Below are 17,807 nucleotides of genomic sequence, written 5' to 3' on the forward strand. Positions count from 1 at the left end.
GAAATAACAGTGGATTGTTGAAACTAGAATTGCATTTGAGCTGTTGTTAGAAATCTTTTTTTTTTTTTCAGTGCTAATTGTGGATTTTCTTGTCATGAGATTCAGTATAAAGTATCCTTTTGTTTTCTTTATCTTTTTTAATAGAATTATGTTTAATTTTTTCTAATGTTGGGGTTTCAGACACTTCTGTTCGTTGCCAAACTTCTAATTGAGTAGCGCAGCACAGTACTCAGGGTAAGGCATTTTACAGCAGCACACGACCATGTGTGCATTGTGTGGGCCAAGCTGGGCTCATTTGCTGTTGAAGGTGCAGTGGTTGTTTTGTAACTATTAGCCTCTTACCCCCGATGATAACTTCCAGCTTAAAAAAATCTGCCTTATTCTTTTGTCGTCAGGACTTTCTTTTATGTGTATGCGTGTTTTGTGGGCATTTATATCTGTGTACCATATATGTACATTGCTGGCAGAGGCCAGAGTTGGGCATCAGTTCCCATGGAACCGGAGTTAGAGAGGCGTGTGAGGCACCACATGAGTGTTGGGATTATAAGCTGGTACTCTGGAAGAATAGACAGTGCTCTTAACCTCTGAGCCATCTTGCCAACCCATTACCTCTCCTTTTTTTCTTTAAAGTTTTCTCAGTATTGGGAATACCAGACTATCTCCTGAATATGCCTACAATCAGACCCTGGGATCTCCTGTCTTGTATTGTAATGCTGAGATGTGTAGTATGGACCTACACTTTTCTTGAGGATTTGGGGACTTTTTGTTCTTCTTTTCTCCCTTTATCTTTGTTTGTTTTATCTTTGGGGATATGTGTAACTCATGCTAGCCCCAAACTTCAGATCTTCTTGCCTTGACTTTTTTAATTACAGTGTACACCACTGTGTCCATACCTTCCTTCTCCCTTATTTTTTTATGTTTTTACTCAAAATAGTAAATCCAGAATATTTTTTTGGGGGGGGGGATATGATACCTTTCTGTTTGAAGGTAAGCTTGCTGTTACTGTTTGGAAATTTAGAAAATGATTTGAAATCTAAAAGAGTTAATTTTCAGCTTTTGGGAAATGGGGGAAAGTTCTGAAACAGCCTGCTGTCAATTAGTATGTTTGTCTTCATGAAGGTAAATGAAAATGTCTTACTTTTTTTTTTTTTCTTTCTAGACCAGAAGAGGAATCTTCCTCCTCATCCAGTGACGATGATGAGGATGATAGGAAACAGACTGACGAGCTACTAGGCAAAGTTGTTTGTGTAGATTATGTTAGTTTGGATAAAAAGAAAGCACTGTGGTTTCCTGCACTGGTGAGTATTTGAGTGTAAAAGACTTTAGTATTTTGCATTTTTAAAAAAATATTTACTGTGTGTGTGGGGTGGCTGCTAGCGAGATGACTCAGTGGTTAAGAGCACTAGCTCCTCTTCCAGAGGTTCTGCGTTCAGTTCCCAGCAACCACATGGTGGCTCACAAACTATCTCATGGGATTTGATGTTCTCTTCTGGCATGCTGTCTCTATATGCAGCACTCATATATAAAATACATAAAAAATTGATTTTTAAGTGCATGAATAGTTGCTTTCATGAATGTGTACGCACCCTTGGAGGCCAGAAGAGAGTGTTGGAATTGAATTGGCATTATAGACAGTTGTGCGCTCCCAAGTGGGTGCTAGAAATTAAACCTGGGTCCTATGCAAGAGCAACAAACAAGTATGATTACTCACTAAACTGTCTTACTGCTGAGCCATCCACTTCCCTCCTCCCTTTTTCAGACAAGGTTTTATGTAGTCCAGTTGTCTGGGTAATTAGGTTGGCTTTCAACTTTTGATCCTCCCATCTTCACCTTCCAAGGGCTTGTGTTACGGGTGTATACCACCATGCCTGGCTATAAAGTTTAGTTTTTAACCAACTAAGTTTGTACGGAAACAGTGGCTTTTCTAACTAATTGATTTTTGCAGGTACTGAATAGGAGAGAGTATGTACATTATTAGTCAGCAAAGATTACTTTCCAGATTGTTTAAATACAAAGAAGTCTTGGTGATATCTAAGAGAAGCAGTTTTGATAATCAAGAAGCTGCATGTTTTGGTTCAAAAATCATTATGTAAACTTATAGAACTACTAAGTCCACTATGAAGTCTAAAATGCAGAAGCAGAGCTGGAGAAATGACTCAGAGGTTAAGAGCTCTGGCTACTCTTCCAGGGGACCTGGGTTCAGTTCCCAGCACCCACATGGCTGTTCTCCATGTCTGTAATTACAGTTCCAGGGGATCTGATACCCTCACACAAGACAAACTTGTATGTGCAAAAGACCAATGCACATAAAAGAAAAATAAATCATTTTTTTTAAAAAGGCAAAAAGGAGGCAGACCTTTTGTGAATTGATACTCATTTTCCTATTACTGGGACAGATATTGTTCATCTGGTAAAGGTTAGTCACCACTAAGTTTGATGACCTGATTTCATGTTCTTATATTCATGTATTAGAATGTGAGAGTGGATGCCTGTAAGCTGTCCTCTAACCTGCTCACTCATGCAGTCCTTCTTCTGCCCCAAGTAAATAAATTTAAAAAAATACACATATATATGCATATTTATAAGAGTAGTGCTAAAAAATAAAGGGAAGTATTTTGCTAAAAACTTCTTAACACTGCTCTGTGTAAATAAAATGTACTTCTGTGAAAACTTAGCTATACGTGAACATAAACTCGTTTGTTGTGACATTGCTAGCTAAACTAAGGACCCCCCCCACCACCACCACTACCACCTTTGCTCTGTACTGGGATTCTAGGGTTATACCATCGCACCTGTCTTTTTGTATGGTTGTTAGGAATCCTAGCTCGTGTCTTACTGCTTGCATGGCAAACACTTTACTGAAAGACTCATCTCCCAGTCCAGGAACTTTTGAAAGTTTTTTAAAATATATATTTAAAATTAAATTTGAAAAAATTTATGTGTCTGTGTTTCTGCTTGAGGATACGCTATGTTTATGAGGGTACCCATGAAGTTAGAAGACTTTGAATTCAAGTACTTATGAACCACCTGACATGGGAACTAGGAATGAAATTTGGGTCTGCTGGAAGAGCATGAGTTGTTCTTACCTGGGTTGCTTTTCCAGTTTGTCCTTTGTTACTTTTTTTTTTTTTTTTTTTTTTTTTTGAGATAAGCTCTTACTGTGTAGTTAGGCTGTTCTTGAACTACAGACCTTTCTGCTTTAGCTCCCATGTACTGGGATCATTAGGCTGAGCCACAGTGCCCAGTGAAGGTGTGTTTTTACAAATCCCTTTCTGCACCCTTGTGTCAAACAAGATAAGAAGTCTCATTTAATCTTAATTGAAACTAGGAACTAAGTGATACACATTTCCATTTTAAAGTGAGGAAATCTTAGGTTTGACCATTTACATGGTCCTTCTTTTCAGCCTTCATTAGGGCTTATTAATTCATAAAATACTAAATAATTATAATGTGATTCAAAGGTTTTAAATGTGACTCTATTCTCTTTAGGGTTATCTCATCCTCTTTATAGCTCCACTGGTACCAGGGAAATAATGTATATATAATGAATAGCTGTATGTGCGTTTGCAAAGTCTATAGCTCACTGGTAGCTGTGACACACGGGCAGCAAGTTTCAAAATCCTGATACTGTTCTGTTTTTGTTGTTTTCTTTTGAGATAGGATCTCATTAGACCAGGCTTTCTTCAAACTTGATGCTTAGTTGAGGCTAGCCTTGCACTCTTGATAGTCCTGCCTCTGTCTACTTAAGTGTTTTGATTATTGGTGTGTGCCGTCTCACTTGGCTTAGTAAGACTTTGATCCCTAAATTTTATTAACTTGGCTGAGCACCATGCTTGGATACTTGCCCATTACCCACCTTGAAACGTGAACCCTAAACTCTTTGTCTTCTCCTTCCTTGTGGACCCTTCTATGGCTTTCCTTTCATACACCATTTGCAAAAGACAAAACCCAGCTTTCCCTCTGTCTCACCTTTCTGTTTAGTGCTTTTCATTCCCTTTATTTTCTGTGGCTATTGCTTGACATGTAAACAACTTCTTACACGTGTAACTGTAGCAGTTGTTGCTTTCAGCTCCTACCCTTTAGCGGCCCATTTTCTTCATAGAAAGAAAATATTTTTTTATCTATCTATCCATCTATCCATCTATCTATCTATCTATCTATCTATCTATCTATCTATCTATCTATCTATCTATCTATTTTTTAATCCATCCATCCATCCATCCATCCATCCATCCATCCATCCATCCATCCATTTAGAGAGTGTGTGTGCACGCGTGCACGCACATGCCTGTGGACACATGTCCACATGTCAGAGGACAACTTGGGGAAATTCGTTCTTTCTTTACAGTGCTAATCCTGAAGATCTAACCCAAGTTGTTAGACTTGACAGTAGGAATCTACCCAATGAGCCATTTTACTGTCCTAATAATGTTATTTATTTTAATTTTTAAATTGCACTTATTTATTCGTGGGGTGGGGCCACATGTGGAGGTCAGAAGAGCGCTTGTTGGAGTTAGTTCACTCCTAACTAACTCCAGGATTGAACTCACAGAGACTTGCCTGCCTCTGTTTTCATATGCTAGGATTAAAGGCATGTGTCCCTGAGACCAGGTGTAAGGTGAATCTTTTACAACATACTTTTGTGTTAGATCATTCTGTAAGCTTTTAGTTTTTATCAAAGGCTTAACGTATGTTATATAAGCTTCTGGGAACTCTGGGTCTTTGTCCTGTGATCAGCACATAGTGCTGCACTATGCCTTCAAAAATGTGAATAGCAGTTAGGTAAATAATTTTGAGTATACTTTAACTTATGGTAGTTCTGTACTTTCTTTTAAAGGTGGTTTGTCCTGACTGTAGTGATGAGATTGCTGTGAAAAAAGACAATATTCTTGTTCGATCATTCAAAGATGGCAAATTGTAAGTATTGTTTATGTGATTTTGAAAATCTGTCCCATATAAGCCATGTTTTCCAAATTAGGGTGTTTAACTTTGAAGAGGAATGTTTCAAAGACAATGCCTTTTCTATACTCTGGAAGTCTTACAGTATCTTTCCTTACTCATTAGGTCTGTTACCATAGACTTAGCACTCTTAGTCTTGTAGATGATAATGTGTTTTATTGAAGCTGATTTGGTGTTTAATGGATCTAACGAGCTATTAATTTTATGTATTTATTTTATTTGCTAATATGGGGTATGTATATGAGTGTCATATGGATCTAACAACCTGCTAATATATTGTATTTCTTTGGGTTATTTATTTGCTTATTTGGGGTGAGTGTCATAGTTTACATGTAGAGGTCAAAGGACATCTTGTGGAAGTTGGTTCTTTCCTACCATGTAGGTTATGAGGACTGAATTTAGGCTGTTAGGCTTGACAGCAGCTATCTTTACCTGCTTGGCCATGTCAGTGGTCTTAGGGTTTATTCTTGTTTATTTACTACTCTTTGTTTCTAAGTAAGATACTGTAGTGGTTCTCAACCTGTGGATCATGAGCCCTTTGGGGATCAAACAGCCATCTCACAGGGGTTGCTTAAGACCATCAGAAAATAAGATATTTACATTAAAACTCATAACAGTAGCACAAATAGAGTTATGAAGTAGCAATGAAAATAATTTTATGGTTGGGGGTCACCACACATGAGGAACTGTATGAAAGGGTCAAGGGTCGTAGCATTACAAAAGTTGACAACTGCTGCTCTATTGGCTGATGTATAACTTCTACAATGATCTCAGTATTTAAGTGGATTTTTAAAAAATGAATTCTACTTGGCAAGAAAGCTGTCTCTCCCAGAGACAGTCATTCATTCATTTAATCTATCATTCATGTATCCATCCAGTCATTCATCCATTCATTCATTTTTGTGTTTTTGAGATAGGGTTTCTCTGGGTAGCCATGGCTATCCTGGAACTTGCCCTGTAGACCAAGCTGGCCTGAAACTCAGAGATCCAACTGTCTTTGCCTCCTGAGTGTTGGGATTAAAGTTGTGTGCCACCACCACCCAACATGGAGAAGTTTTTTTTAAGAGTTCTAGATTTTTAGTTTAACTTTTATCAAATAGATAGAGAAACTGGTTATTTCCTTTTCTCCTTTCCTCCTCCCTCTTCCTCAGCCTGTTCTCACACTCATGGGATCAGCAATTATGGTTTTTCAGCCTGCTAGCTGAAGCCAGATAATTTTCCACTGGGCCTTACTAGGTATCAGTACCTTTAGGTTAGGTAAACACTTATTGAGGTTTAGAGTTTAGGTTTTCAAGTTATGAAAAGTAAATTTTGAAAATAATCTATTAAAACAACTTTAACAAATTTGAGATAATCAGAAATTTCAACACCAAATTTGAGTACTTTTTTTATGTTAAAAAAATTAAGAAATTATATTTGGAAGTAGAGAGATGGCGTCGTCAGAGGGTTTAGGCTTCCAGTTCCATCCTTAAGAGTTTTACATGTAATGCAAAAGTTGTAGTTCTTACACCATCTTATGTATTTGGTATTTCTAACACCACTCCATTCTCTAAAAAGATAACTGTGTGAGGTTAATAGATGTGTTAGTTAATTGGGTTGTGGCAATCATTCATTATCGTATGTGTCAAGTTATCACATTGTATGCTTTAAAAACATATAGTTTCATTTGTCATTTATACCTGGTTCAAACTTGGAAAGGTGATCACATATTTAATTTTTAGATATTTAATAATGTACTTCCATTAAAAATTTTTAAAGACTCATAATGAAAAATTAATGAAAGTATATGGAATATGGAGATGGGAGGGAGGTATATAGAGATGTGAATTAAACTGATAGTTTCTGACTGCTGTTATGTGAATGGGATTAATAGGGGACTTACTTGGATAATTCTTACCCACTTTTGTATGTATTTGAAATTTTTATAACAAAAGACTTATTTTTTTAATTCAATTTTATGTGAATGAGTGCTTTGCCTGCATGTGAATCTGTGTACACTTCGGCATGCCTTTAAAAGCCAGAAGTGGATGTTAGATCTGGAATTGGAGTTGCAGGCAGTTGTGAGCCTCTGTGTGGGTGCTGGGATTAAATTCTGGTCTTTTTGAAGAACAGCAGGTGCTCTTAACTCTGAACCATCTCTCCAGCCACAAAACAAAAGATTTTAAAGAGATGGAGCACTGAAAATTGTGTTCTATTTGGGGTACCATTTGGCCTTTTTTTCTTTTTGGTTGGTTAGTACAAACCAAATACATACAAGTCAAATTTTGGCTCATTTAGAGAATAATAAATTATATTGATCATTTAACCTGTCCCATTTGTTTGCATCTAACTCTTGTTAGGGTTATAGCATTCCATAAAATGCCTAACTGAATTTTAGAAGTTGATTTATAATCCTAAAATAGTTCTTAAAACATTGTTGAGAACACTACCAGAACAAACAAAACTAGAGAAATTTGTCTTATCAATGGATATATTTTATTCCTATCTTAAACTAATCTCATGATTATCCCAAGATAATGGCAAATTTTACTGTTGATTGGCCCTATCTACAATTGTTTTTATTGCTAATGTTATTGTTTTCATTTTTGTGATATATCTCTGTGATTTGGTGACTCTTGTCTTAATCTCTTATTTTTCTCATCTTTAATGAATAATACAGTACTTCAGTTCCAAGAAAAGATGTCCATGAAATTACTAGTGACACTGCACCAAAGCCTGATGCTATATTAAAACAAGGTAAGGGAATAATCATGGAAAGCTTGTAAGTAATTTAGAACCTGCTTAATTGTTTTATAGATGAATAAATTCAACTTTTACTTTATTAATATATTTTCAGTAGATTTTTATTTTGAAAACTCTTGTCTTGTTATACTTTTTTTGTAGAAGTTCCAGTTAGGATAATAATCTGGAACAATGGTTAAAAAAAATACAGCTGTTCTAGTAATGTGCATTTTACTTAGGAAAGTCACTGTTGGTTTACATGGATAACAAAAATAGAATCAGGGTAATTTTGATTTGTTAACTCTGCTAATATATATTCCTATCAAAGGCTGTAATGGTTATATTTGACTGAAAAGTAATGCTGTGATTACTTTTTTTAGTTTGTTTTTAGCATTGTGCATTATCATTTCTTACTTTACCACACCTATCAAGGATAGGTAAACTGCCTACAAATTTATGATTTGTAATTAATACCAATGTAGTATAAAAGAATAATTGCTTTTAGCCAATTTTAGTTTAAACTTATTATTTACAGAATTTCAAGTTTGGCTCAGTTAGATTTGTAGAGAACCTTTCTGGTTAGTTTTAAACCTTTTGCTTGATATGGTAGTGTTTAGTTATTAGTCAATAAAACATTGACTCATAGGGTGGTGGTGGCACACCTTTAATCCTAGCACTTGGTAAACAGAGGCAGGTGGATCTCTGTGAGTTCCAGGACGGCCTGGTCTTTACAGTGAGTTTCAGGACAGCCAAAGTTACACAGAGAAGCTCTGTCTTCAAAAAACAAAAACAACAAATTTGTTATACACACACACACGCACACACGCTGACTCATATCTATGCTAAAATTGCTTTTAGTATATAAACTTAATTTCTGTTAAAAAATAAAATTGCTTCTTTTATATTTCTTTGGTTTGGTTTTTTGAGATAGGGTTTCTCTGTGTAGTCTTGGCTGTCCTGGAACTGGTTCTGTAGACCAGTCTGGCCTTGAACTTAATGGGCCTGCCTCTGCCTCCCCGAGTGCATGTGCCCATGTTTTTTCTTTCTTTTTTTTTTTTTTTAAGATTTTATTTATTTTTGTAGTTTTCATGTGCATATATATATATATATATACATATATATATATATATACACATATACATATATACATATACACACACACATACATGTTTTTTCCATATATATACTTACACACAAGAAGCGGGGGACTACATGGGACTATAGTTTACAGTTATAGATGGTCATGAGCCACCATTTGGGTGCTGGAAATTGAATTCAGGACCTTTGGAAGAAGAGCCAGTGCTCTTAACAGCTGAGCCATCCCTCCAGTCCCGTATTTATTTAAATCTAAGAAATATTCCAGTGGTAGCAGTGAGCTTTACTAGCCATCAAGTGGGTCTCTCGTGTATAAGATCAAAAAAATTATTTAAGTTTCTTCATGTAACAGCTCTTAATACAGAGCCAAAAACTTTGCACTCTTTAGCAAATGTCAGTGCTGGTAGCACAGCTTTTATTTCTTACCATATTTAATATTTTTAGATAATTTAGTTTTTATATTTAATATTTTTAAGATTGCTCAGTTGTCTTAATCTGTTCAGTTTGCTAATGTTATGGTCTGTTTCTAGCCTTTGATCAGGCACTTGAATTTCACAAAAGTAGAACTATTCCTGCAAACTGGAAGACTGAGTTGAAAGAAGACAGCTCTAGTAGTGAAGCCGAGGAAGAGGAAGAGGAGGAAGATGATGAAAAAGAGAAAGAGGATAATAGCAGTGAAGAAGAGGTAAATAAAAACTATTGATGCCTTTTAAAATGTTACTTAATGTTTTACTATTAGGGATCGTTTCATCAGACATTTTATCGGAGCATCAAGTTTGTTTTTTACCTGAAAACAGGAACGTGGACTTGGAGAATTAAGAGTAGTTTCATACACTCATTCTAGGTGGTTCAGGGGTGCTTTTTATAAGATGACTAAAGTACCACCTAGTCCTTAACGTGTATCTTTATATATATGTGTGTGTGTGTGTGTGTGTGTGTGTGTGTGTGTGTAAATAAGTAAATATATATATAATATATATATAATAAAACTATCATTCATATATATATGTGTGTGTGTGTGTGTATATATATATATGATAGTTGACCATCTCATGACAGGTGTATATCTTCATAATTACCAAAACACTAGGAAAAGTGTCCAGAATAATGCCCAGCTGGTATTAACAAAAAATAAGCAGAAAAGTGAAGGTCAGCATCTTTTAGATTCACAGAATGGAAAGCAATTTAACTTTATATACTTGAGTTTTCTTGTATATCAATTTGAGTCATGGAGTTAAAAGTTTAGATTTTATTGTGACTTCAGGTCTGCAGGTGACAGGTAATCTACCAAAAAAAAAAAAAAAAAAAAAAAAACCAATGACTAAGTGGTGTGCAGAAAATAACACCTATTGTCTTGACCGTGAAGTGAACTGTGTTTTCTGTTTGGAAATCATGGTACTTTCTTACGAAATTGTAATGTTTTCAGTTTGGAGAAAAAAAAAATTGTTTTTTATTTTGAGACATGGTTTCTCTGTGTAGCCTTGGCTGTCCTGGACTCACTTTGTAGACCAGCCTGGCCTCAAATTCACAGCTATCTGCCTGTCTCTGTCTCCCTGAGTGTTGGGATTAAAGGCTGGTATTATTTAATTGTAGTAAATAGTTAATAAAGTAGGAATTCTTTTGGAAGTTATGTTTTAAAGTGCAGTGACAAAGGAAAACATAGAAACATGTCTGTTTCATGCCCTAGGTCTGCTCTTTATTTTAAATAAATGAGAACTGAGGTTGAAGTATTGTCTGGGTGCTTGCCTGGCATGCTGGAGGCCCTGGCTTCCACTTCCAATCTTGTATAAACAGTTAAAAGTCAAAATGACCAATCCCTTGTTTAGAAGCTCTGAACTTGCACTTATTCATTCATTCATTCATTCATTCATTCATTCATTCATTCATTCGTCTGTCTATCTATCTATCTATCTATCTATCTATCTATCTATCTATCTATCTATCTATCTATCTATTTTTTAGTATAAAAGTCCAGCTTCAAGTATAAAGCCTCCTTGATGGGCCAGTGCTCTGCCTTTTCCTCATGTTTGTCTCTGCCTTTCCCTGGGAACTCTGAACTGTAGCTGTGTCACCCTACATAGACAGCACCTTGCTGATTCTCATCTTTAACATTGTAGCTCTGCTTCCTGATCTGCTTGTGTGTATGTTTGTAATGGTGGGAGGGACTGTCTAGCACACTTCTTTCTGCTTAGTTTCCAAAACACCAGAAGAGTCAACTCTATAAAGGGAAACCCCTGCACCATAACATCCCTCATAACAGGAAATGTTACCTTTCCATCCTCTGAAGTACAACATACATTTCTGTCTTTATCTCTCTCCTTGCCACCCTTATTTTGTTTTCCTCTCTTACTAATTTATTTGTAAGCCCTTCAAAGAGAGGGATCATATCTTATTAGTATACTTATATTCTTAGAATTTATCACAGTGCATAACCTATAACAGATGGTCAATAAATATCAGTTACCAAACATTTTGTTGCTTAGATTTCTGTTGTACAGCTATTTTTATAAAAGCAAATCTGGTTTGAGGGTGGTTATGGAAGCAAGTCTGGTCACCAGTTAAACATTTTGAGTTAAATACAAACTTAAAAGTTTGTGGAACAGAAACAAAATTGATGTGGCTTAAGTCAAATATTTTACCATAGTGATATTTAGGATAATGTCTTAACTTTTCTTTTTTCTTTCTGGATTTTTATTTGACTGCCTTACCAAAACCTGACATATGTGGGCTGTTTAAATTGAGAAAAACAGTTCATTACACCCAACAGTTGTCATTTATTCTTTGTCTAAGCACCAATCGAATAGTTTATTAAAGTCTGTGTTTTGTTTTGTTATAAAATTTTACTGTCCTTTGCACCACAAAAATTTTCCCTTACGACAGAGGGGAAAATTCACTAGAACAATGGCAGTGGATGTGGGACTTTTCCAAATTAAAAATACATTTAGGTTTGTTTTGTTTAGTTGGATGTCCTATGACCACTAGAGCTTTTCTTTTAGTTAGAGTAACTGCACAGCTTGCTTATGTGTTCTGAGTCATCTTCTCTGCAGTTACTCCTGGCCATGTTTCGTAACAGCAGACTCCATAGTTTTTTCTTTCATTTGATTCAGCACCTAGCATAGTGCCTACACTTACGGGTGCTTTTTGTTTGTTGAATGGATGAAAATCAATAAATTGATGAGTTCCTCAATCTTACCTACTACCCTGCTCCTTGCAGGTTGCTTCAGGACCAGCTCCCTACTGCCACAGCCCTTGGCCACAGCAGCAAGAAGCTAGTCCCTCCCTTGTAATTGATAATTCGGGGAACTATTTTATTACTTGAAGATTTCCCTAAGTCTGAATCTTCAGGTATTGTAGATCAAGTTTGTTCCCCACTTCACTGATTATGTAAGCTTGAAGTTCTATACAGTGGGGCTGCCTATAATGAAGGATACTTAGAGCAAATGGGACTTACGCTTACTGAGTTCCTTGAGGAGCAATAATGGAATCAGCTTTGTTAAAATCTAGCCCAATTTTAATATAAGTGAGAATAGGTATTCTTGAGCCTGTGACCCTGATTTAAAGACTAGATCTCTGGTAATAGACTTCAACAGTCATATAACTGTCTTTTCTTTTATAGAAATTGCAGTTGGAATTCTGTTGAGATACCTCTTAGGATGTATTCTTCTATATGGTGCAAAATGTCTAGACTTTGTTGGTTTTGAACAGCTTAGTGGTGAAAACTGCCTTTGAAATATTTAATTGAGTATTAGTTTTTGCTGTTGGCAAGAAAGATTGTTTTCATTAATAAAATTGTGAATTGAGGAAAACAATGTCTTTTTTTCTGTGATTGAAATTAGGAAGAAATAGAACCATTTCCAGAGGAAAGGGAGAACTTTCTACAGCAGCTGTATAAGTTCATGGAAGATAGAGGTGAGTGTGTCACTCTTATAGACTCTATAAGCTCATGGAAGATTAGGGTGAGTGTATTCACTTACTGTATAAGTTCATGGAAGATGGGTTGAGTGTTCACTCTTACAGTATAAGTCATGGAAGATGGGATGAGCTTGGTTACTCTTATTGTATAAGTTCATGGAAGACAGGTTGGACATTCATTCTTACTGTATAAGTTCATGGAAGATGGGGTGAGCATGTTCACTCTTACTGTGTAAGTTCATGGAAGGTAGAGGTGTTCACTCTTAACTGTGTGTAACAGAAATCACCTGTTTGGGCATTGGGTGAGTCTTAAGACCCAACCTTAGACCAAGAGAATATAATCAAGTAGAGATTCAGAAATAAAGAAGTGTGGGCTGGATGTGATATTTTTAATCCCGAGGCTGGGGAGGTTATTGCAGGAAGATTGTGAGCCTGAGGCTCACTGGGCTACACAATGAGATCTGTCTCAAAAAGATCTCTCACAAAAAAAGAAAGGAAGGAAGGATGGTGGGAGGTTGGGAAGGAAGGTAGGAAGGAAGAAATCTAAAAAAAAAAAAAAAAAATTAAAACAAAAACATGACAGTCTCCAGCTGAATGTGGCAGCTTTCTGAGTTTGCTTAATTTTTTAAGAGAAATGTGAAGAATTGGACTGGTGATGTGGGCCTGATTGGTAACAGTGCTTGCCTGGCATGCATGAAGCTAAGTTCAGTTTCTGCCACATAGACTGAGTGTGGTGGCAAATGCCTGTAATGCTGGCACTCTCCCAGGGGAGCAAGATTAGAAAGGTGAAGGTTGTCATCAGCTATATAGCAAGTTTGAAGTTAGCCTTGTATATATGAAACCCTTCCTTCAACTACACTCTTCCTCAAAAGGGAACAAATGACTAAAATTGGGCCTGGTGGTATAAGACTGTAATTCAGCTACCCAGAAGGTTGAACCAAAGAGGTTTTAGGCTAACCTGGCAACTTTGTGAGACCTTATCCCAAAAAGTAAGAAGAAAGCTAAGGGGTATAGCTGGCTTTTGCTTATTTGTAGGTTTTTCCCACCCTTTATCCACCCATTTTCACTGCCTATCACTAGATAGGAGAGAAAGAAGGATGAAGGGAGGGAGAGAAAGAGAGATACTTGAATCTTCTTCTTTGAGCACAACTGTTAACAAACCACACCCCCCCTGAACAACCACCAGCCCCACCTCTCGGGGTACAAGCATTTATATGCCCTATGAAAAGTTCCCAGATTTCCAAATATCACAATCGCAGAAACTGTCTACAGCTGCCAAAACCGCGCCTCTGCTAGTGCACAAGCCTCTGCTGTTGCATACAGTCCAAAGCAGCCCACATCCCCACACCTGGGATTAAAGTGGAAGCATGTTTTTATAATATTTCTGTGTTTTTAAAGAAACCAGAATTCCAGGATTCTCACTAAAGAGGGGTGGCTTACTTGGTACAGTGCTTGCCATGTAAGCAAAAGGAAGTGAGTTCAATCCCCATTACCCATATTTTAAAAGGCCAGGTATGGTGACATGTACATGGAATCCTAGTGCTGGGATGGCAGAGACAGGAGGATCTTTGAGGCTTACTGGCCAGCCGATTTAGCCAAATAAGTGAGCTCCAGGCTCAGTGAGAGCCCCTGAAAAACAAAAAGCACCTGGCTTCTGCACGTGTGCATGTGAGTAAACATGTACATAACATTATAAAGTACTAAGTGGCCCCAGAGAGATGGCTTAGTGAACAGTAGTACTGACTTTTTCCAGAGGATTTACACCACATGACAAATAACAGCTGTCTGTAGTTCCAGCTCCAGGGGACCTGAGGCCCTCTATTGGCATCTGTGGCCATCAAATATACATGTGGTGCAAAAGCATGCATACATTCAAAGCACTCATTCACATAAAACAAAGTGGGCCAAGTTCATAGTTCAGAGGTAGAACACTTGCTTAGCATGTCCAAGTCCTGTTCAATCCCAGGTTACATACATGTGTACACACACACACACACACACACACACACACACTTGGGCTCGCACTAGAAGTAAAGCAGGGCAGAGGATCTATTTTAACCTTATAAAATTTACTGTGCCAGCCTAGACCTTCAGGAACTTGTCTTGAGTGTCAATTTTTTGTACTCACAAATAATAATGGCTGTTGTGGTATGGATATTTTTTCATTCGTTAATGTTAAATATTTTTGAACCATGTATTATTTGTTTGCATAAAGATGTGGCCTAAAAAGTGTGGTCTTCTTTATAGTTTTGTGTAAGATACAGGGAAAAAGTACAGAAAGTGATTAATTGATAATGATATTCATCCAGTTGGGTTTGGGAAAGGATGTGTTGCAGCTTGGCTTTGTCCTATTACTTCCTCTATCGCTTTCTCACATCTTGGTAGCTTACTTTGTGTCTCCTGATTTCTTCTGCTTTACTGCAGAATCATTTAGAGTGGTGATGAGTAAAGCACAAAGAAAGCGTGTATCTCAGTGCTTTAGTTTTTCTCAGCTTTGTCTCTCTACTGTTCCTAAGAGTTGTAGTTTGTTATGCTTCACTTGGTATTCATCCTCTCTATCACCAGAGGAAAGGTGCTAGGAAGAAACACAACACTGTAAAAATCTGGTGTGCAAAAACTTTAAAAAAAAATGGTGACATAGGTTTAGATAAGAAATTTTTGTTTGTTTTGGTCCTGTGGAATATATATGTTGTAATCATTCGTAGTATGTGAATCCTTTCATATTTTAGATTAAAATATGTAGCTTCTAATATATTTTGTATTTTAATAGGTACACCTATTAACAAGCGGCCTGTGCTTGGGTATCGAAATTTGAATCTTTTTAAGTTATTCAGACTTGTACACAAACTTGGAGGATTTGATAATGTAAGTATTAAAATAAGTGAATTTTTTATATACTATGCTTCCTTAGGTATCTCCGTCTGTAAAATTACTGTCTAATAAGAATGTAAGGAAAAGGATGAAAATGCAGTTTAGAATTAGAGCACACTGATGATTTTTAAATGACAGATCTGATGTTCTGTTGTGTGAATCAGATCTTGAGGTTGTCTTGTTTGACAAGGAACAGTGCAGAGCTGGAAACACTTATGTTTTGTCTTCAATTTTCATTTCTTTTAAAAAATGGGTTCTTAGTGTCTAGCCCTCGCTGGCCTGGAACTCAACAGAGATTAACTTGCTTATGCCTCCCCAGTGTAGATATTAAAAGGTGTTCACCACTACACCAAGCCCACCTCACCTGCCCGTCCCCTTCTCTTCTAGCTTCCTTCCTTCCATTAAAACTGTATGTTGAGGTGCTCTAAGATGGTGTTTTAAAGTTATGATGTATGATTTATCTCACTCAGAATTGGCTGTACATTAAAATGCTTTACTATATTCATAGAGTACCTTTCTTTTACTAGCGTGTGAGTTTTATGGGAAGAATATGCTTTCAATTTTTACTTTTTGTTAGAAGAGTTGGTTTAAAAATATTACTTTTAAGTACGTTCAGTTACAGTAAATATAAGTCTAATGACCCAATATTTCAATACTTAAAAATGGTCTGACAATTGTTAAGAGTACTAAAACTTTTTATTTGTAAACCACATTTAAAATTTATTATTGGTATTTTTTTGTTTTTGAGCCAAAATCTATAAATGTAAGCTCATCATATTTTCTTACGTATGTAAAAAATGTGTTATATCTTACCACTTTTTATTTGAAAATTTTATTTTCCATTGTTCCATTAGATTGAAAGTGGGGCTGTTTGGAAGCAAGTCTACCAAGACCTTGGGATTCCCGTCTTAAATTCAGCTGCAGGATACAATGTTAAATGTGCTTATAAAAAGTAAGTCAGTGTACTCAATGTGACTATTTTCAATATCTTATCTAGAAAGCAGCATGGAATATACCATTTAACTTAAGCTAATTGAGAAGAATCTGGAAATTGTTACTCCTTAGTCTATAGAAATATATCTAGATTTTAGATATATATAGAATCTGTAAAGAAAATACTGGATGCCATGATTATTTGAAAAGTAGGATAGGAGGGATTATTCCTGGTGTGTTTGAGTGGAGTTAGGAGGATTAAATATTTTGTAAATATTAAATATATTTAGAGTAGCTATGGCCATTGCTATTGTATGTTAGAGGGGTAGGCAAGTTTGTGTTTGTTTGTTTTTAGTTGGACTTCTAGAGGTAGGTGTGTGTGTGTGGGTGTGTGTTTGTTTCCCCTTGGCTCTGGGCATTGTAAGGAATCCTTGTGTAATCAGCAATCTGATAATGACCCGGCTTTTACTAGCTCCAAATTCAAAACCTCTTCTGCTCATTCTGAGGAGAGTAGCTCGTCCCTTTAAGAGGATGGAGACATGGAGGAGCAGAAGGGGTGGTGGGCTGTTGTCTAGTTTGACAAAGGATCTTGATAACCTTGAGACACTGAAAAAAATGTTAAAAGGCTCTTTGACTTTTTTGAGGGCTGAATGCATACACTTCCTTATATTGGAGGAAGTGATGGGACAGTTCTGAAGGGAATAATGGGAATAATGGGGGTTCATCCCAGGGGAGTAGTATATTGTTGCTGTGGCTCCCCTCTGTCTTCCATGAGTAAGTACTGAGGGGTCTTGGTGATGGGCTTCTTTGAAAAGAGTATGGAATGCTAGCCACTGCAACAAAGGTAGGGCAGACTCTTGGGAGACGGGTCAGTGAGACAGCTTGTTTTTTTTTTAAATATATGAAAGAGGTTTATTAGATGGATATATATATATGGAGAGAGCGAGGCATGATGGGAAGAGGGGGGTGCCCTGACAGAGAAAGGGGAGAGCAAGAAGGCAAGAGGGCAAGAGTGGCAGGTTCATACTTTTTTTTAATTAAATTTTTTATTTTTTACATTAATTACATTTTATTTGCTTTGTGTTCTAGCTGTAGTCCCCTCCCTCATTCTCTCCCAATTCCACTGTCCCTCCCTCAACTCCTCCCATGCCCCTCTCCAAGTCCACTGATAGGGAAGGTTCTCCTTCCCTTCCATTTGACCCTAGCTTATCAGGTCTCATCTGGACTGGCTGCAATGTCCTCCTCTGTGGCCTGGAAAAGTGCTCCTCCTGTGTGTGTGTGTGTGTGTGTGTGTGTGTGTGTGTGTGTGTGTGTGT

General features: G+C 36.8%; 1 protein-coding gene across 5 annotated transcripts in view; it reads left to right on the forward strand.

Moving 5' to 3' along the window:
• Arid4b (AT-rich interaction domain 4B) overlaps positions 1-17,807 on the forward strand; it is a 121,411-nt gene that overhangs the window by 62,397 nt on the left and 41,207 nt on the right. For all 5 annotated transcript variants that reach the window (XM_055603905.1, XM_055603904.1, XM_055603907.1 and 2 more), the window contains exons 8-14: positions 1,160-1,298; positions 4,838-4,917; positions 7,619-7,695; positions 9,306-9,460; positions 12,612-12,684; positions 15,458-15,552; positions 16,413-16,510. In XM_055603905.1, coding sequence (XP_055459880.1) covers positions 1,160-1,298; positions 4,838-4,917; positions 7,619-7,695; positions 9,306-9,460; positions 12,612-12,684; positions 15,458-15,552; positions 16,413-16,510 — 717 coding nt within the window. The remainder of the gene's footprint in view (positions 1-1,159; positions 1,299-4,837; positions 4,918-7,618; positions 7,696-9,305; positions 9,461-12,611; positions 12,685-15,457; positions 15,553-16,412; positions 16,511-17,807) is intronic.

Source organism: Psammomys obesus, unplaced genomic scaffold (assembly GCF_907164565.1).
Source record: "Psammomys obesus unplaced genomic scaffold, mPsaObe1.curated_primary_1811, whole genome shotgun sequence".
NCBI lineage: Eukaryota > Metazoa > Chordata > Mammalia > Rodentia > Muridae > Psammomys > Psammomys obesus.